Raw genomic sequence first — 22,292 nt, forward strand, 5'->3', positions numbered from 1 at the left:
TGGCTTTTTCCTCTCTCCATTTTGAACATCCTTTAACACTCAGCCTTGGCTGCCGGCCAAGTAAACCTTCTTCCAACCTCTATCTTATGTGTATGTCCAGCTTTAATGATAAGATCTTCTGTTGTAACATAAGCAGCGCCATTAGCATCCTTAGGCCGGGTAAGGTACTGCATCTCCGCCTGAGTCACTTCCATGAGGCTAGGCTGCAATCACGGTACTGGCCACGACCCATGGACATGAATTACACTCTTTTGGTAGGGCACTCAGCCCAGGGTCTATTGACGGAATATTGATATTGATGACTTTTAAAGGCATATGGTATAGGAATACCATAAATAAATAAATATGTGGCCATATTTGTCAACTGTCCTGAAACTTATGGGAAGGCTCCCAGAAAAATGAGAGACCTTGACTCCTAAAATCCCCTGAGAACGCTGAAAACTCCCGAAACATCCAAAAAATACAGAACTTCCTGAAGGTTTGTTGGGGGAGCGTGAAAAAGATGTAGGGGGAATTATGTTTAAAGGGAATCAGTCAGCTCGTTTTTGCTATGTGATCCGAGAGCAGCATAATGTAGGAACAGAGACCCTGAAACCAGCAATGTATCACTCACTAGGTTGCAGTGTTTGATCAGCAGATTATCACTACAGGACTAGGTGTCTGGTGCCTCCTGGTCCTCCTGCTCTGTGAGTCCCCGCCCCCATATCTGATTGATAGCTTTCTGTCAGTGGATGGTGTACACAGAAAGCGGCCAATCAGTGGTGTGGGCGGGGCTACACAGAGCTCAGCATTCAGAGCACTGCTAGATCTGCAGCAGAGAAAACAGTGATTGTATCAAAATGACGGTAAGCAGCCCAGTAAGTGACACATCGCTGGAATCAGGGTCTCAGCCTCTACAACATGCTGCTCTCAGATTACATAGCAATAATAACCTGGTGACCGATTCCCTTTCAAAAAATGTATACACCACTTATAAGGATGTAAGGTGCCTATAACTCGCTGTTGACTTTCTCAAACGACTCTTGAAACAGATGAATGAGCATCCATGAGTTCTCTTTAGGGATGGCGGCCTACTTGCCCCGAGAAAAAAGTATCAGATGGTCGTCCGGTCCCACCAAAATTGTTGGGTTTGGCCAGCAGAATACGGGGGCCTTTAGGTGATGATGTCCCAGTCTACTCATCCAATCTGAAGCTAATGTATCGTATCCCCTTTCCCTAAATCTGGACCCATATCTTCCCCATGGCTAGACCCCCGGGGCACAGCGCTGCCTTACAAACCTATGTGTGTGTACATGTGTATTTTTTTCCTTCATTTATGTGCCATCGATAAGAAGAATGAATGGGCCTGAAGAGCTTTTCATTATGGCCTTTATTAAGTTCTCGTCCCGTCACAATGGAGCTGCCTCCAGCGCAGTTAATTACTTCACATTTCACAGTGTTGACCGGACAGAACAGACCGGGAAACAATAGGAAATGTCAGCACATAATTAAACCTGACAAAGCAGAGCTCGGGCCATAGAAGCGGCTTCTCTAATGTGCAGCCCAAATACTTCTGCCTTGTTTGCTTCATTTGAATATAGAGATCAAAGGCCCCGGTGGCCATTGTACTGCAGGGATGTGCGGACTGCTATACCGTCTGCGTCATGGGTGTTGGGTGACCTTACCTTCAAACTGCACAGACTGGAGGAGAAATATCACACCTCTTATTTCAATGGCTCCAAATTGGTAATTTTACCGGTTGTCGCTAAACCCAAGAGTCTGAACACGATGCATAAAGAGGGCTCACCACTGATACCAATTGGGACAAAATAATTGTAAATTAAGAAAACTCCAATTAAACATGTGTAATTGGTTACTGAATACTATTTGTTTGTATTCCTTTACGGTTTCAGCATCGTAGCCCCTTATGCAATATACATCATACAAAGAAGTTCCTCGGTGGTGAAAAAAAATTGTGAAACAAGTTAATTGTGAACCAGTTGGTTGAGACTATCTGAAACTATACCTCCCACATGCACAGAAAATGAGGGATTCCTGCTTTCCTGTCTCTATGTATTATATATCCAGAAGCAGCAGCATAGAGAAAATTAGTCAGCAATACTGAGCAGTGTAGCTGTGAATCCAGTTCCAATTTTGCTTGTTCTCTCACTGTGCTGAGTGCTGTTCGCTCCTCCTCCCTTTAGAAGTTTTCCCCTTATTATTAAAACCATATATCTTTATTATTTCTCAATAAAACCTTAATACAAAAATATCTTAATAGTATAGCACCAACACCACAAAAAGACAGAAATACAACCAGGGGGGGTGCCTATCCCTATGTTGGCCTATCTCAACCTGCCTACTTGCGGAGGTTGGCACCCTAACCCTGCGCAGTGGCGCCCCCGCTCCTCGATGGCTCACCCTGCTACCCCTGTTGGGCCCTATAGTGGCAGGGGGTGAGAAAGAAGGTGAATAGGCAGGTGAGAAAGAAAGATGTGTGTGTGCGCAATGTCATATACGTGTTTAAAGGATTTCTTCTTAACTGCATTAAACTAGGTAAATGCTGTATTATGCAGCTGTGCTACTAGATAATAATTCAGACTGCCCTAAGTTGTGTAGATGTCACTAATATGACCTTATAGAAGAAATATGTCTTAGCTGCTTAACCTGATGCTCTTTTTTGTAGGATGCTTTCTATGGAACCAATAAAGGATACTTTCTATGCCCTCACAATTCTTGGAAAATAGTGTAAAAGAAAGTTCTTGGGTTCAAATAATGCAGCAAAAGAGGATGCACTGCATATATAGTTATTTATCTATCTAGAGAGGCTATAGGTAAATCCCTTCAGCTAATATGTATAATATATGTCTATGGACCCACATACAGTGTACGATGCCCCATATTTATCATAATTTGTGCGTGCATAGTTAGCTGCAACACACACAATTAAGGCAGCAGAAAGACAATTGCACACTCCTAGGCCAGAAAAATACAAACAAAAACCAAAAACCACCACCCTAAAAAGCAATCACATGTATCATGGATGAATAGCAATTCACAATAATCCAAGCCCATTGGCCATGTATTCAATCCACTCAAATGTGGCTGCCAAGCCACACAACTCATCGGTACCTATATCAGGTTGAGATAAATATCTCTTTCTTCACCAAGACACATGTCTCATCAGTGTCTGTACCAGGTTGAGATCAATATCTCTTTTGAGATCTTTTGTGTTGCAGCTAACTATGCACGCACAAATTATGATAAATATGGGGCATCGTACACTGTATGTGGGTCCATAGACATATATTATACATATTAGCTGAAGGGATTTACCTATAGCCTCTCTAGATAGATAAATAACTATATATGCAGTGCATCCTCTTTTGCTGCATTATTTGAACCCAAGAACTCTCTTTTACACTATTTTCCAAGAATTGTGAGGGCATAGAAAGTATCCTTTATTGGTTCCATAGAAAGCATCCTACAAAAAAGAGCATCAGGTTAAGCAGCTAAGACATATTTCTTCTATAAGGTCATATTAGTGACATCTACACAACTTAGGGCAGTCTGAATTATTATCTAGTAGCACAGCTGCATAATACAGCATTTACCTAGTTTAATGCAGTTAAGAAGAAATCCTTTAAACACGTATATGACATTGCGCACACACACATCTTTCTTTCTCACCTGCCTATTCACCTTCTTTCTCACCCCCTGCCACTATAGGGCCCAACAGGGGTAGCAGGGTGAGCCATCGAGGAGCGGGGGCGCCACTGCGCAGGGTTAGGGTGCCAACCTCCGCAAGTAGGCAGGTTGAGATAGGCCAACATAGGGATAGGCACCCCCCCTGGTTGTATTTCTGTCTTTTTGTGGTGTTGGTGCTATACTATTAAGATATTTTTGTATTAAGGTTTTATTGAGAAATAATAAAGATATATGGTTTTAATAATAAGGGGAAAACTTCTGTGAGACAAATAGTAATAATTCCTCTGTTCCAATTACGTATATACTGTATCCTCCTCCCTTTAGACTTTAATAGCTGTAACTGAAACTTCAGTGAGCTGGCATTCTGTCTTATTTGATGAAGATAAAGCGATTATCCAGGACTAATTAATTTTTTTTACTTCTGGCCTTAGAACAAGCAAATAGATGCTAACTACCTTCCTTCTTGTGCCTGCCATTCAGCGGCTTTCGCTGACGTCACGTCGACAGCAGTGGCTTCTCTTCTGCTCTGCTCTGTTGGAGGTGTGACTGCTTACGTCATGCTGATTGACAGCCTGCTCCCCGCTGCCTAAGTGCAGGGAGTCGGCTGTCAATCAGCATGACGTCAGCAGTCACACCCCGACAACAGAGCAGCCTGGGAGAAGAAGAGCTGCTCTGTTGACACGGAGCAGCTGAATCGCCGATAGGAGCCACTGAGTAGACCAGGAAGGTAGTTTCCTCTGTTAGCAACTACCTGCTTGTCAGTATATTTAAAAAAAATGAAATAAAATTGTCCTAGACAACCCCTTCTGCTGTTTTTCAGATTCAATAGTGAGTTCAAGAGGGAAGAGAATAAGTGGATGAGAGGAGAAGGTTTTTTATTATTCTGATAAGATATATTACAAAGTTTTGGCTATTCACCTGTACAATTGATTTATGCAAAGTTTGTTGAAACGACAGGGACCATTTAAAAAAAAAATAAAAAAAAGAATATTCACTTTATGATTTTTAATTATGATCATCATTGGTGTCCTATGGTGGTTATCAGCATAACAGTAAAGGGGTGCTCTAGTTTGGACAATCTATTTGTGGAGGAACCTTGGTAAACCTTACAGTGCCACCATAGTGGAAATAATAAAGCATTACACAGGGCTGCATGGGTAAAAAGTGGGCAATCCAGAGAGATCTGCTCCCTGCAGCTTTCATATGCTTTGGCAAATTGATAAGGGCTGTGATCCCATTTGGAAAAGGATCCCCTATTGGGTAGACCTATGCCACGCGAGGAGCATTACATTACCTATTTGTGCTGCCATATACCATGGGCCAATATCCAGTTTCTCGTCTGCTTTCTCTCCAAGTGTATGAGATCTTAGGATTCAGTTTTAGTTTGTCACTTAGTTACGACTTTTCAATAACTTCTGGCAAAACTGCATGGAGCCACATAGACGTCTGGCCGAGTGCAAGTTATTACTGATGTTCACCAGACAACGGGTAGAAGAACACAGAGAGCCCTGTAGTCACCTACACATCTGCCGCTTTCCATGTTTTTAGTTTTTCTCCCTTATTCCGGTGCCAGAGGTAAGCTGGCATCCGGCCCAGATTCCATGAAGGATTCTGATAGAAACCGATCTGTTTCATCCATCCCCCAGACAAAGAACACTTGAAGGAGATGGAAGGGCTGCAGAGGGAGCTGGCAGCACTGCGCACTACCAACGAAGAGCAGAGGAGGCATATTGAAATCCTAGACCAAGCGTTGAATAATGCCCAAGCCAAAGTGGTCAAATTCGAAGAAGAGGTGAGATCGGGGCACACAAGTCTCTTATTTTTAGTGAAGGGTAATGTCACATATCATGGTCAGACTTCGAGAAAGGAAGGTGGACATCACAGTGTTACTAGTGGCTGGAGCTTAAATGGTGGATGGAATCTTGAGTTTGCATTCTTCACCTTACAACGCCCCACACAGCGGAGCAGGAAACCCCAAGGTCGTATTCGCCAACTAGTCTCCAACAGCAACCGCCAATGGACTTGGCTCGGCAAGGCTCGTTAAAGGGTCGATATTGACTCTTAAGATTTCGACTTCTAATAGGTGGCACTAGAGTTTAAGTCCTCTTCCTCTTTGTAGAGGAAATTTGCATTTTTAATTTCCCAGTGGAACATTGCATAGCCTATAAGTCTCCTTACACCGGCGTATCTCTCTCCACCAGGACATACGTTATCTCTTGGGCATCTTTAGATATTTTTTTCTATCTTTATACCACCTCTTGGTTGGCTTACTGTAGACCATTTTTTTGTGCCCAAATTTTGTCACATTGTGAAATCATTTAAGACGGCCTCTTTCCTCCTCTTGTCTAGCGAGGTGCAAAAAGTGACTAAAACAGAGAATAAGTGTGGCACAAGTCATGTACACCAGTCAGGCCGAATTTTGGCGTATCCAAAGTTTAGTAAATCTGACCAGGCCCAGAAATCCTGCCGTACTACCGGGAGCTAACCGTTTACAAAAAGTTTCCGTACAGTTGACATTGTTGTGAATGATCAGATTAACACATTTCTTCTATTTCTTAGCTGCGTAAGAAGCAGATCTATGTTGAGGAGGTGGAGAAGCTACAGCAGTCACTGACCCAGCTCCAGGCAGCGGGAGAGAAGAGAGAACAGCTGGAGCGGCGGCTGCGTAACCGACTGGAGAAAGAGCTGGAGTGCCTGAGGATGCAACAGGTAACCGCAGTCTCTGCGGAGTGTCACCTCCCGGTGACATTGCAGCAGAACGGAAGATTATTATCTCAAAAAAGACAAAGCTGCTTGTATCAAGCATTGACATAGAAAGCGCCATACTAATGAGTATGCAAATCAGCCGTCAGTGCGGGAAAAGAAAGGTTAACCCTTAGCGTGCAGACACTGTGACGAGTGTATTAGAGGACCGCGTTACTAATCATCCTCAAACAATAGTATTATTATTGAAATTGCTGCATTTATAAGCAGGAGCGGTCTCATAACAACAGCAGAGAAATTTCAGATTGCACAGCAGGAGGCGTCAGTGCTGGTTATGGAAGCCTGCAATCTGAGAATACACAGCTGCCAGATGGTGTCACAAAGCACCGCGACATAACGTGCTCTCTGCAGACACTGAACCAGCAGAGAGTGCAACGTTTTCAATATTAGGAGATTTAATGCCGTAACTACACGTTGAAAGTTGATATACTGTGATTTCACATACACAGTAAGTGACCATCTTTCTGGTACGAAGCTCCATATATTGGAAAATTTTTACTCCAGTCTCAAACTGAAATGAGTTAGAAAATGTATTCCGTAGCACTTTACAGACATAATCACTGTCCACGTTGGGGCTCACAATGTAGATTCCCTATCAGTATGTCTTTTGAATGTGGGAGGAAACCCACGTAAACATGGGGAGAACATACAGACTCCTTGTAGATTTTGTCTTTGGTGGGATTTGAACCCAGGACTACAGCGCTGCAAGGCTTTCCTTAAAGAGGAATGGAGCGCCAAACCAAGCGGGGAAGGAAAAAAGAAGGCGACAGGTCGGGTGACTAAACATGAGAAATGTAATTACTTATCAGTCCCAGGGTAAATACGTTCCACTTTCTGAGTTTAGAAATTGTAAGTATCTCGGCAAACTTGGTGCCTTTTTATAAATGGTGAGTGGAAAAAAAAGTCTAAAATTTTAGTGTCAATATGGTGTTTGTGAATTTTGTACCCTATGATATGGGTGGAAAACACTTGATAAAGTCCCTCTATAAAAAAGGGATTGTACTAAGTTTGAAACATACCTCATCCTCTTAGGATCAGTGATAACCTTTTTATCCATGGGCCATCAATGATCCCCAAATATAGCTGAGCACTCTACTCACTGTCCCAAAGACCATGAATGGAACGGAGATGCACATGCTCGACTGCCGCTCCATTCAGACGGGGCACTGCAGAGTCTTGTTTACAGGGTCAGAGGGGTCCCAGTATTGGGGTCTCCATCATTCGGACATTTATCGCCCATCCTAGCTATACTATAAAGCTCTGACCAGGACCTGTGACCCCTCAGATCCTTGGGTTTACTAGTCACACAACAGGCTTTCCTGGTGTTTCCGCTCGGGGGCTGCTGTCGGGTTGGAGACAACAGATGATCCCTATTATAAATGTATCCCCCCGAGGGCCGACAGCAGCGGGTCTTTGCAGTCAATGGAAGTCATGTGGAATCGTTATTTCATTTGCATAGATGAAGCGCACACAAGGCTTCTCTCGGTTAGTCAGAAATTAGGCTAATTAGTATAAATGTGACAGTATAATTTGCTCTCGCACTTTGAAAAACTTCTGAAATGAGACGATTCATGCGAAATGCGATCCAATCATACAGAAAGAAGTTGGGGGAAGGAGTCCTGCGTGCCATCTTGATCTAAAAGAATTTAATTGAATCTGTCTTCTCTGCATAAAATTACATTAGTTTTTTTTTTATAAGTAGCCATCTGACATTTTTTTTAAGTAAACGTGAGGGAATTAGATTTTACAAGGTTTTTCAGGATTATCCAGGATTATAAGTCAATAGCCTATTTTTAGAGTAGGCAATCATTGGATGATCGGTGGGATTTCAATCCCAGGAAGTGATCCCAATGGTTGCCAGACCTAGCACAGCTGTCACTGTGTCAGGGGTTGCCACATAGGTATATTGATGCTTTACCTTCATTCTCTAGGTTTGGACCCCCACAATCATACATTGATGGCCTAGCCAATGGATAGGTCATCGATGGAACATCCTGGAATAGTCTTATTATATTTTTTTAGATATTCGACATTTTGATTTTAACAGTACATGGAGGTCTTTAGAAATCAGTGACGTGATTGATTCATTGTAGCTGTGTAGATGACCACATGGCTTACCTTCTTGTAATGACTTAATGGCTCCGGGTCTAGTGATTTTATCATACATTTTAACATTTTTTTCACCTTTTATGAGAATATTTAAAAGGAACACTCCAGGGAAAAAAAATCTAGTGTAACGCATAGTGCAGATCCTCAGGGGATGGAGCAAGATCACATCATGCTCCTCCCCCACAGGCCCTGGCATAACACACTTTTATCCGGACAGTATGGATTTACGTGATCGAAAACCAATTCCACTCACAGGTAATATTTTTTTTTTCTTCCTGTAGAGACAAGCAAACCATCAGGCATCTAATAATTCAGATTACAGTGCTCCTGCACTCATGGACTTGTTAAGGAAGAAGGAAGAGACCATTTTGGCTCTGGAAGCAGATACGACCAAATGGGAACAGAAATACCTAGAGGAAAGTGCAAAAAGGCATTTTACCATGGATGCCACCACTACGGCCATAGCCCAAGCGTAAGTGCTCAACTTCTTTGTTTAGTCTCAATTTTTTTTTTTAAATAGGTTTCCCAGGAACAGAAAAATTAATATATAAATAAAAGAAAGGTCTTCATGAATAAATTAACAAATGTATTTAATTAATATTGAATACTTATTTTGTCTATGAAGTTAATCTCTGTAGTACACTGACAGAATCCTGTCCTAGAATGTTAATAATACAAGTGCATGTGAGCATGTGCAGTAATAAACTCCGCTGCTCATCATTCAGAAAGATGTGGTGGACAGCAATGTGAGCATCATCTTCTTACCTCAGCACCTCTGATATCTCCAGTATTAGATCAGATAGACAGGGTGGACAGCAGTGTGAGCAACCTCTTCTTACCTCATCACCCCTGGTACCTCCAGTATTAGATTAGATACACAGGGAGGACAGTAGTGTGAGCAGCCTCTTACCTCCTCACCCCTGATATCTCTAGTAATAGATTAAATAAACAGGGTGGACAGCAGTGTGAGCAGCCTCTTCTTACCTCATCACCCCTGGTACCTCCAGTATTAGATTAGATACACAGGGAGGACAGTAGTGTGAGCAGCCTCTTACCTCCTCACCCCTGGTATCTCTAGTAATAGATTAGATAAACAGGGTGGACAGCAGTGTGAGCAGCCTCTTCTTACCTCATCACCCCTGGTACCTCCAGTATTAGATCAGATAGACAGGATGGACAGCAGTGTGAGCAGCCTCTTACCTCCTCACCCCTGGTATCTCTAGTAATAGATTAGATAAATAGGGTGGACAGCAGTGTGAGCAGCTTCTTCTTACCTCATCACCCCTGGTATCTCCAGAATTAAATTAGTTTCACAAGGTGGACAGCAGTGTGAGCAGCCTCTTCTTACCTCATCACCCCTGGTAACTCCAGTATTATATCAGATAAACGAGATGGACAGCAGTTTGAGCAGTCTCCTCTTACCTCATCACCCCTGGTATCTCCAGTAATAAATTAGATAGACAAGGTGGACAGCTGTGGGAGCAGCTTCTTACCTCATCACCCCTGGTATCTCCAGTATTAAATCAGATACACAGGGTGGACATCAATGTGAGCAGTCTCTTCTTACCTCAGCACCCCTGGTATCTCTAGTATTATATCAGATAGATGGGGTGGGCAGCAGTGTGAGCAGCCTCTTCTTACCTCAGCACCCCTGGTATCTCCAATATTGGATCAAATACACAGGGTAGACAGAAGTGTAAGCAGCCTCTCTCTTACCTCAGCATCTCAGGTATCTCTAGTATTATATCAGATAGACATGGTGGACAGCAGTATGAGCAGCCTATTGTTACCTCAGCACCTCAGGTATCTCTAGTATTATTTCAGATAGGCATGGTGTACAGCATTGTGAGCCGCCTCTTCAGTCTTCGGGATCGCATCGCCACCCAGCAAACAGGAAGCAATGGGCTAGCATTAGTGTGCTCCTGAAGATACAACTTGAGAAAAGTTGTACTGCCAGGAAATGTTCCATGTAGTGCTGCTCCTGATGGTGAATTGGAAACTTCTGTCACTTAAATGAGTTTTATCCTTTAGTTGTAAGGTATGATCAATTCACAGACGAGGTGATACCTTGCTGATTTCCAGGAGTCTCCTGTATAAATGGGATGTATACTGAATCTGATGTATGCTGGTTTTTGTCATGATAGAGAATTGACAATCATGAATCATTCACGGAATGGAAGCCACACGGATAACTCATTGGATCTACGAATGTGGCCTGAAGAGGAAGAGATTGTACAGGCCAACCGAAAATTCCAGGACATGGAACATACGTAAGTTTTATTACATCTTAATGAGGTCGTCCACTTTGGTTTACATTCCTAAAAAGTGTGCTGCTCTTTAATAACAAATGTGTTTCTTAGATTATTATTATTATTATCATTTGTTCCATCAGAATAAAGAATCTTCATGCCAAAATCATAGAGCAAGACGCCATGATAAAGGTTCTCCATCAACGCTCTCGAAAAGATCAGAGCAAGAATGACAACTCCAGCTTACGCCCTGCACTGTCTGTGCCATCTATAGCAGCGGTGGGGGCTGTTACCTCTGGGTCTCACTCACGGCAGACGTCTCTGACCACTAATCAGGTGGCAGAGGAGAAGAAGGATGAAAAGATTCGTAAAGGAAGTTTAGGTGAGAATTTTTTATTTATTTATTTTTTTTAATTTTGAAAATCTTGTAAAAATCTGGATTTTGGGGTCATTGGGAGTGGTGGTTACTGAGGGTCCATTTTTATTGAGAGCGGAAATAATTACCTGGGATTGTTTTGGAAAAGAAAAGAAAAAAAGATTGGACTACAAACAGGCCAGCACAACCACAAGGAATAGAAAAATACCAAATAGTTTATTGGGATTGTTTTGGAAACACCTATGAGAATATAGTAATAGTCATGGGCAGGAAGGCCTATGCTAAAAAATAATACATATATACTACTGGGAGTAACCTTATAAGCGGTAATGTTTTTGGCAATTTTCAAATTTGCTTTATGGCTTTCATTCACAACAGAAGGCACAACATTTGAGTCGGATCCATAGGATGATGGATCAAAATGGCACCTAATAGATCCCACTGAATTATTACGGGGTCTCCTGAAGTTTCCTTTGAGGTTCTTTCGTTTAATAGATCTTGAAATAATAAAATAATAACAAGTTCCACAATTGGATGTGTTAAAAAAAGTGTCTGTGCTGAGATAATCTTACAAATGTGCCCCTGCTATGTACTGTGTAATGGCTGTGTCCGACCATGCAGAGCTGCTCCAGTTCATGGTTGGCACACACCAGGGTGGATTGATTTAAATCACGCCGATTTAAATCATGATTTAAATCACGATTTAAATCAAAAGATTTTTTTCTATTTAAATCGGATCGATTTAAATCATGATTTTAATCATGATTTAAATCACTGATTTAAATCAAAAGGTTTTTTTTAATATAAATCACGATTAAAATGAGAAGTGAGAGCAGTGCGCATGTGCGCCCATAGTTACACGGACGAAACTAGGGGCAACGATCTAACGCCAGGGTGAGGGGGGGACCCCAAAGTAAGTAAAAATCTTTTTTGTTTTACTATATGGCAATAGGTAGGTGTTTAAAAGCAGCATGTCTTAATTGTATAAACTATTAATAGCCTCCACATTTTGTTCATACTCCTCCTTTAATTCCACACTTCTAGCTTGGTTTCACTTTTGGTTTAGTTTCTTTTTCCATTCAGTTGACATGCCCAAACTTGTTGGATAGTCAGCATCCTACAGAAACCTCTGGAAGAGCATGGCATTGTGAATGTTACACATATACAGCCTTTATTCTACTGAGATAAACAACTCAGCTTTATCTCATGATGGAAGAACCTTTGGATGGTAAAATATTTTCCTCAAAAAGCAGTTTATTGAAAAAAATCCGATTTAAATCAAAAAAATCCGATTTAAATCAAAAAAATCCGATTTTTTTGATTTTTTTTTAAAAACATTGATTTTTATCCACCCTGGCACACACCAAAGATTCTGGCCAGTGAGGAAACATAAGTCACTTATAATAATTGAGTACACAGACATCACATAGCAGGGGCTAACACATTATCCTCCCTGTTTTATCACAGGAATGAGTGTTTTTGCCACGTCACTAGTGCTGTGAGCTCATCATAAATCAAGTCTGTGACATACAAGCTCAGCAGCCACCAGAACTCTTACTTCACTGATGTGATTTATTATGAGCTCACAGGGCTGGAGATGTGGAAGAAACACTCAATCCTGTGATTAAACAGACAGGAAAATGTGTTTCCTCAGAAAGCAGCAGCTAGGAGTTCCTGCTGGAACTGAACTGGAGCAGCTTTGCATGGTAGTACACAGCAAGTAAGATAGTATATAACAGGGTCACATGTACAGGATTTATTTTAGTACATCCATGTGCGGAACTAATTATTATTATAAGATCTTTTAATTAAAATGTACTTTGTTCATGAAACAACCCTTTAAAGGTTTTGTGTTCTTTCCAGGACTTCTTCAAAATAAAGACGGCAAAGACAATCATGAAAGTCCTTCACCTTCCTTAGCACTTCCACCACCTTCATTTATGTTGCCACCACCACCTCTTTCAAGTCAACCTACCGTCACTGTGTCACATGCCAAAACTGGGAGTAAAGATAACAGCACCCAGACAGACAAAAGCCACGACCTCTTCTGGCCAAGCTGCTCTTCATTACCAGGTCGTGGACGGATAAATTTAACCCCATCCAGTAGTCCTCTTCTACGTCACCCCAACACCAACAAGGAGAAGTCAGGTATGTACATGGTCTTCTCCATTTTCATGGTTGATGTTAAAAAGTCTACACACCATACCACTAATTACCGTCAATTTTAACGGTTTTCTTGTTTTACAGAACATTCCCCTGTCCTTGGCAAGACTCTAGAACCGAAACTTAGAGCTAGTACTCCAAACCACAAGAACGACCTTTCGGAGCCCGACAACACAATGGAAGTGCTTATTTGAAGACTTGTTTAGACTTGGAATCGCTTCTCGTGGCTTCTTAGCCAGACAGACTGAAAACACTTTAAGACATTGCTAAGAATATTTTAGACAACTGAGAAAAAGAAATCAACACCAGTGACTCCTCCGGATTATTTTTCCAGCTGGATAACTTTGGATAACTGTAAATTTTTCTTGCTACTCTCTGACTGAGTACACAATGACTCTCCCACCATGTAGATAGTCGTATGGTATTTTATACTCTTCCCTAACACCAAGTGGAACGTTTTCAGTTTCCAATAAGTTGCCATAATCTGGAATTCTTAAAGTATGATGCAATTTTTCCATGTGTTTCATGGTAGGTCCCATTATTTATAATATGCACATATTGTACTTTTTCTATTCCTAATTTATATTGTATAGACGGATGCAATAATAGTAGAAAAGCAAAACATACAATAAAGACTGAAACATGGTGCACAATCAAATCCACTAGAAAACAGCACAATTACACAACCATGCTGATTCTGGCAATGAGGGATGTGGCGTTTCTTTCATTATGATATTGCTACTAAGAAGGTAATAATAGGGCGGCTCTACGTGCATGCTTTCAAAATGAATTTCTAGTAATAAAATCTGTCAGCAGGGTTTTGCTATGTAATCTGGCAGCAGCATGAGGTGGAGGCAGAGGGCAGAATAGTGAGCGCAGCTGTGGAGAATAATATGGGATGTAACTCAGGATCAGTAATGTAATGTATGTACACAGTGACTGCACCAGCAGAATAGTGAGTGCAGCTCTGGAGTATAATATGGGATGTAACTCAGGATTAGTAATGTAATGTATGTACACAGTGACTCCACCAGCAGAACAGTGAGTGCAGCTCTGGGGTATAATACAGGACGTAACTCAGGATCAGTACAGGATCAGTAATGTAATGTATGTACACAGTGACTCCACCAGCAGAATAGTGAGTGCAGCTCTGGGGTATAATACATGATGTAACTCAGAATCAGTAATGTAATGTATGTACACAGTGATTCCACCAGCAGAATAGTGAGTGCAGCTCTGGGGTATAATACAGGATGTAACTCAGGATCAGTAATGTATGTACACAGTGACTCCACCAGCAGAATAGTGAGTGCAGCTCTGAGGTATAATACAGGATGTAACTCAGGATCAGTATTGTAATGTATGTACACAGTGACACCACTAGCAGAATAGTGAGTGCAGCTCTGCGGTATAATACAGGATGTAACTCAGGATCAGTACAGGATCAGTAATGTAATGTATGTATACAGAGAGTGCACCAGCAGAATAGTGAGTGCAGCTCTGGAGTGTAATGCAGGATGTAACTCAGGATCAGTACAGGATAAGTAATGTAATGTATGTACACAGTGACTGCACCAGCAGAATATTGATCGCAGCTCTGGACTATAATAATGGAGGTAACTCTAAGGATCAGTAATGTAATGTATGTGCACAGTGACTGCACCAGCAGAATAGTAAGTGCAGCTCTGGAGTATAATACAGGATGTAACTCAGGATCAGTAATGTATGTACACAGTGACTGCACCAGCAGAATAGTGAGTGCAGCTCTGGAGTATAATGCAGGATGTAACTCAGGATCAGTAATGTAATGTATGTGCACAGTGACTGCACCAGCAGAATAGTAAGTGCAGCTCTGGAGTATAATACAGGATGTAACTCAGGATCAGTAATGTAATGTATGTACACAGTGACTGCACCAGCAGAATAGTGAGTGCAGCTCTGGGGTATAATACAGGATGTAACTCAGGATCAGTAATGTAATGTATGTACACAGTGACTGCACCAGCAGAATAGTGAGTGCAGCTCTGGAGTATAATACAGGATGTAACTCAGGATCAGGAATGTAATGTATGTACACAGTGACTGCACCAGCAGAATAGTGAGTGCAGCTCTGGAGTATAATACAGGATGTAACTCAGGATCAGTAATGTAATGTATGTACACAGTGACTGCACCAGCAGAATAGTGAGTGCAGCTCTGGGGTATAATACAGGATGTAACTCAGGATCAGTATTGTAATGTATGTACACATTGACTCCATCAGCAGAATAGTGAGTGCAGCTCTGGGGTATAATACAGGATGTAACTCAGGATCAGTAATGTAATGTATGTACACAGTGACTGCACCAGCAGAATAGTGAGTGCAGCTCTGGAGTATAATACAGGATATATCAGGTTGTGCTACTGTGTAAAATGTAAAGAAAACAAGAATGCAATGATCTGTAAATCTCTCACCATATTGTGTTCACAACAGAACATAGATCACAGATCAGAGGGTGAACGTCGGACTTTTCTACATTTCAGTTGAAAGATTTAACTCTTTTAGAAATTGATGTCAGCAAAAAATCTCAAATAAGTTGTTCCCGGGCCGTGTCCTCCATTGTGAAGCAGCACCTCTTACTTTTAGAACAGTATGAAATCATCGGGGAGGTGAGGAAACAATTGCTGGAGTCTTGGGAGAGGAACATTATCCCTTTCTTGTCTAATGTTGGATTCTCGCTGCTCCACAGGTCAGGGTCTTTGCCGTATTTTTTGTTTCATAACGTGCCAAATGTTTTCTATTGGTGAAACGTCCGGACCCTCTTCCTCTGCGGAGCCGTGCTGCTGTGATGGATGAAGAGTGTGGTTTACCAGTGTCCTGCAGAAATATACAAGGTCTTCCCAGAAATAGACGATGTCTGGATGGAGCAGATGTTCTAATGTTCTCTTATGTATAATCTGCCCATATCATTGACACTAATGCAGCCCCATAACATCAGAGATGGAGGAACTGTGTGCAGATAACAAGCTGGATGGTCCCTCTCCTCATGAGTCCTCAGGACCTATGTCCTTGGTTTCCATAAAGAATTTCACATTTTGATTCATCCAACCACAGAACAGTTTTCCATTTTGCCTCAGTCCTTTATAAATGAGCATTGGCCCAGAGAAGATGGCAGCATTTCTGGATTGTGATAATGTACACCTTTTTTTGCACTATGGAGCTTTAACTTATTTTTTTGTTTTTTTGTGGATTGCGTGCCGACCTGTGTTCACGGACACTGACTTCTGGACGTATTCCTGAGTCCATGCTGTGATTTGAACGATCAAATCACCCCTATTTCTAATGCGGTGCCACCTTAGGGTTCATAGATCAAGAGCCTCCAGTATTGTCCATCTGCCTTGTCCCTTGTACGCATTGGTTTCTCCAGAATCTGTGAATCTTTGGATGATATTATGTACTATAGATGGTGAGATATTCAAAGTCTTTGCAATTTTACGGTGGCTAACATTTTTCTGAAATTGTTTCACAATTTTTCAACGTGGATGTTCACAGGTTGTTGAACCTCTGACCATCTTTGCTTCTGAGAGACTCTGCCTCTCTAAGATACAGTCATGCGACTTACTTTTCCAGCCTTTTGTTAATGCTGTCCCAACTATTGAGATGTGTCGCTGCCATCAATTTCGAAATCAGTAAATGTTTTTCAAATAAAACGTTAAATTGTTCAATGTTCACCTTCTGATCTGTTCTATGTTCTGTTGTGAATAAAATGTGGCTATAAGAGATTTCCAAATCATTGCATCCTTGTTTCTTTACATTCTCAGTGTCCAAACTTTTTGGGAAATAGGGTTGTATATACACAGCGATTACCTTATATTTATGTAAAAACTGCTGATGAAAGGTGGACATACCTGCATTATGAGATTATTGCATCAAGCTACCCCTACACTGACACATTTTAGATATTTTGGTTTTCCTCCATCATGGAATACGTGGACTTTATTTTCTAAGAAATTACTGAGTACTAAGAACTGAAGCCGCGAAAATCAAAATGGGATTTTGGTAAATCCTAAAAGAAAAAAACGAGAACGTGTGAATTTCATCTATGGGTATTCAGTATTGTTCAGAAAATGGCCATTGTTGTGCGATCTGTGATGAAGGCCGGGACTTCACAGTTTTTCATCATCGTGAGAATGCGGGTTTGTTGTGACCTCCGAGTTTTTCTGCAGGTCACGGTCGTAGAAAGGTTTCGGCAAATATTTCAATCATGTGACAGTCACAGTAACCGACAGTGTTATCACGATAAGTACCCTAGCATAGGGGGCAAGCAAGTGTCCTTTCATACTTGGGGTTACACAGCGATCTACCACACTTTTGTGCCCGCCACTGCCTGAACAGTAACTCTGCCCACCTCATTATACCCGACAGGTGTTCTATCCAAATCCCATTTTTAAGCGCCTTAGATAGAAGCTTCAATGGAGTCTCAAATGTGTGGCAGAAATGTGATATGAGCCCGGCCTACCTGACGCATGTGTCAGCACTACCTGACGCATGTGTCAGCACTACCTGACGCATGTGTCAGCACTACCTGACACATCTTTCAGCACTACCAGACACATCTTTCAGCACTACCTGACACATCTTTCAGCACTACCGGACACATCTTTCAGCACTACCGGACACATCTTTCAGCACTACCGGACACATCTTTCAGCACTACCTGACACATCTTTCAGCACTACCGGACACATCATTCAACACTACATGACACATGTTTGGGCACTACCTGACGCATGCTTTGGCACTACCTGATGCATGTTTCGGGACTACCTGACGCATGCTTTGGCACTACCTGACGCATGTTTCAGCACTACCTGATGCATGTTTCAGCTCTACCTGACGCATCTTTCAGCACTCTCTGACGCGTCTTTCAGCACTACCTGACACATGTTTCATCCCTACCTGACGCACGTTTCATCCCTACCTGACGCACGTTTCATCACTATCTGACGCATGTTTCATCACTATCTGACGCATGTTTCAGCACTACCTGACGCATGTTTGGGCACTACCTGACGCATGCTTTGGCACTACCTGATGCATGTTTCAGCACTACCTGACGCATGTTTCAGCACTACCTGACGTATCTTTCAGCACTCTCTGACGTGTCTTTCAGCACTACCTGACACATGTTTCATCCCTACCTGACGCACGTTTCATCACTATCTGACGCATGTTTCAGCACTACCTGACGCATCTTTCAGCACTCTCTGATGCGTCTTTCAGCACTATCTGACACATGTTTCAGCACTACCTGACTCATCTTTCAGCACTCTCTGACGCGTCTTTCAGCACTACCTGATGCATCTTCCAGCACTATCTGACGCATGTTTCAGCACTACCTGATGCATGGGCCAGCACTACCCAGGGGAAGAAAGTGGGGCAGAGTTTATTAGAATGTGTTTTTGCTCTACTGAAACTTCATCATACAGATTAGAAAACAGATGTAAAATCTATAATGGCTGCCTGTTACTAGGCAACAGTAAGGACTCAAAATTACATGACAGTGGCAAAAACCAAGAACAACAACAAAACTTTATTGTACAAGACTAATAAAGAACAAACCTTTATTGTCATACAGGGCAGCTGATTCCCACATTCGGACTTGAACATAAGTGTTAATTTATGGAAATCTCATATTTGTGTATATATATCTTTATCAGGTTCCAGGACATCGGCATTGTGGGCTCTTTGCTTGTTGTATAAAATCTTTGAAGCCATCTTGAATTTTGGATGGCAGAAGATCCTTGTGCGCATTATATATTTTATATACGGTATATATTATCCAGTGCTGACGGCAATATCATTTTGATAATAAATTCCTTAGGTATTTAAAGTACTAAGGGTGTTATTTCTAAGTAATAAGCTAATTGTAGTGTGTAAACAGCTGTAGGAGTATGAATCCCACCATCCCATGGTGAATACTCTCATTCAGACTCGGTATATACCAATATGCACAGCGGTCGTTTTAGATCGGCTTATCAGGCATTGATTGTAAAGACTTATGGACAGGTGGGCGGGGCTCTGTAGATGTAGCCAATAACTACAAAGCTGTGATTGGGGGTGTGGTTTTGACAACCGCTGCTGCCACGTCAAAACCTTGCAGCGGTGGTTGTCTCCCCTTGTAGGATTTGGGTACTTACTAATATAAGTATAAAGTCATTGAAAACTGATTTGTTGAACCCGGTACATCAACCACATCAGCAATCTGTGCTCTTTAACATGATGACATCCACGGCTCTTCTTTTGATTAGCTGGCCTGACGTGATGTTACATGTATGGCACACTGGAATTAGAAGGTTGCTACAAGCTGACTAATCAAAAGAAGAGCCATGAATGCTGTCAGGTAAGAGGCAGTTCGAAGGGACCCCATCCAGTGACTAGAGATTATTGGTGTGGCTGATGGTCAGAGTCCTGCAGATCAATTAGCACCAACTCTACATTTGACTGAGGTTTCCCCGAAATGTATTTAACTGCCTTCGGCTCGATCTAGAGCCATGGCAACTTGATAGTTGATCGATCTGTACGAAGATTGATCGTGTGCAAGCCTAGATAGATCTACCAGGGTCTTCTCCACCGTTATTTTGATATTATCAAGCCATTAGGTTGCTGGACTTCTTCGCCTTGTTCCTTCTATTCTTCTGACCTTGATATCCTTCTCCGGTGATTGTTCTCTTTGTTAGATGTGTCCAAAGGAAAGAAGTCTTAGGGTACTGTCACACAGTACCATTTTGATCGCTACGACGGCACGATCCGTGACGTCGCAGCGATCGTATGAATATCGCTCCAGCGTCGTAGACTGCGGTCACACGTTGCAATCACGGCGCTGGAGCGATGCCGAAGTCCCCGGTAACCAGGGTAAACATCGGGTAACTAAGCGCAGGGCCGCGCTTAGTAACCCGATGTTTACCGTGGTTACCAGCGTAAACGTAAAAAAAACAAACAGTACATACTTACATTCCGGTGTCTGTCCCCGGCGTTCTCCTTCTCTCCACTGTGTAAAAGCGCCATAGCCGGCAAGCACAGCGGTGACGTCAGACGTCACCGCTGTGCTCGCTTTCCGGCTGGCAGACGCTCACACAGTGGAGAGAAGCTGAGACGCTGGAGGACAGACACCGGAATGTAAGTATGTACTGTTTGTTTTTTTACGTTTACGCTGGTAACCACGGTAAACATCGGGTTACTAAGCGCGGCCCTGCGCTTAGTTACCCGATGTTTACCCTGGTTACAAGCGAACACATCGCTGGATCGCTGTCACACACAACGATCCAGCGATGTCAGCGGGTGATCAAGCGACGAAAGAAAGTTCCACACGATCTGCTACGACGTACGATTCTCAGCAGGATCCCTGATCGCTGCTGCGTGTCAGACACTGCGATATCGTAACGATATCGCTAGAACGTCACGAATCGTACCGTCGTAGCGATCAAAATGGTACTGTGTGACAGTACCCTTAGGTTGGTGATCCTTTCGTCACGTGGCATGTGTAGCTTGATTTGTTCCAAGATTAATTTGTTTGTTCTTCCTGCCACCCATGGTATTGATAACATCCTTCTCCGGCACCACATTTTGATGGCTTTGATTCTTCTTCTGTCCATAAATTAGAAGTTATAATTTACTGATCACTCGGACCCCAAGCAATCTTAGGAATCGACACTTCTGAATGGAGCAGAGGTCGCTCATGCTCACCTCATTTCAAATGATTGTTTATGAGATTCCATTCAGGCACGGCTTTGTAACCCTCTTCTCGGATTTGCTAGTGGTTAGTAAAGCTAGCCTTTACTATGAGATAGCGATCAGCTGCACATTTGACAGACAGCTGTCTCTCCCAGCTCCAACTCGGCCGTGCGTTTATGTGATTTCAACGAGTGGAGAGGTGAAAGCTGACGCCAGAATTCTCTGGCGGTGTCTTATCTCCTTTGAAAACAAAAGGATCAATCATTGAAATTCCATCTGCCCCCATCTGATGTTGATGAGAAGGAGGCCCCCATACACATCAGATGGTTGGTGGATTCAGATGACCTTTATCAATTCCACCTTCCTATGGATAGTTGTTCACTTTTAATCTTGGGAATACTCCTTTAAACCAAAACTCAGGAGACAAAGCGATTCATGGGTTGGTGTCCATACAAATGTTTCTTGGCCTGTTTAGGACACAGCGGTTGGGGTGTAAGTAAATAGCAAGCACTTTTCTGTGTACAGTATCTTAAAATTTGGTGAGTCAAATTTTCCAGCAGATCAGCTTAAAAAAAATGTTGTACATTAAAAAAAAAGGCATTTCTGAAAGATCTGTATATTATATTGCTGATTGTTTCCACTTTCTACTGCTAGTGGGAGAGGATATTGCTTTTTTTTTAAAGCCACATTTACAATTAGAAAATATAGTGAGTGTGAGGCGCTATAAGGGTATGAGATTTTGCAGTGGGCCCTAAAAATGCTCAAAAAATGCTTGTAAGACTTTTTTATTTCCAGTGTTAAACCACTTTGCTGGTTATATATTTAGTGTATTGCTTGGTTTTCTTCAACTTCAGGCTTTGGTTATGCGCACACAGGGGTTTTTTTTTGAGGTTTTTGGAGCAAAAACTGAGCAAAAACGCTCCAAATCCACCTAAAAATCTAAAATTCTTGAGGTTCTGTTCAGTCTCTGCTCCGAATGCTCTGCAAAAATACTTCATGTGTACATAGCCTTTGGGGGTTAAGAAAGAGCATGTCACTTCTTTGAAGCGTCTCCTAAAGCAAAGTGCTCCGAACTAAGCAATGTCTAATCAGAAGGCTGTAAAGAAATGCTTCAGCAAAAAAACTCTTCCAAAACTGCTTAAAAAAACCCTAAAAACTCATCCAAAAACTTCCGAAAGGAGGAGCGTTTCCTGTAGCAGTTTCCAATAGAAAATTTAATTATTTTGATCTC

At 42.1% G+C, this 22,292-nt stretch overlaps 1 protein-coding gene across 3 annotated transcripts in view; it reads left to right on the forward strand.

The window, feature by feature from the left end:
- The window catches only part of AMOTL1 (angiomotin like 1), a 186,716-nt gene extending 171,598 nt beyond the window's left edge, over positions 1–15,118 (forward strand). For 2 of the 3 annotated variants that reach the window (XM_077298448.1, XM_077298447.1), the window contains exons 7-13: positions 5,334–5,479; positions 6,247–6,396; positions 8,841–9,031; positions 10,704–10,829; positions 10,952–11,190; positions 13,048–13,332; positions 13,432–15,114. In XM_077298448.1, coding sequence (XP_077154563.1) covers positions 5,334–5,479; positions 6,247–6,396; positions 8,841–9,031; positions 10,704–10,829; positions 10,952–11,190; positions 13,048–13,332; positions 13,432–13,541 — 1,247 coding nt within the window. In that variant the 3' untranslated portion in view covers positions 13,542–15,114. Of the gene's footprint in view, positions 1–5,333; positions 5,480–6,246; positions 6,397–8,840; positions 9,032–10,703; positions 10,830–10,951; positions 11,191–13,047; positions 13,333–13,431 lie in introns of all 3 variants that reach the window. The other variant, XM_077298446.1, reaches the window with a different exon arrangement.
- Positions 15,119–22,292: the final 7,174 nt, after the last annotated feature.

This window comes from Ranitomeya variabilis, chromosome 3, assembly GCF_051348905.1.
Source record: "Ranitomeya variabilis isolate aRanVar5 chromosome 3, aRanVar5.hap1, whole genome shotgun sequence".
Lineage (NCBI taxonomy): Eukaryota > Metazoa > Chordata > Amphibia > Anura > Dendrobatidae > Ranitomeya > Ranitomeya variabilis.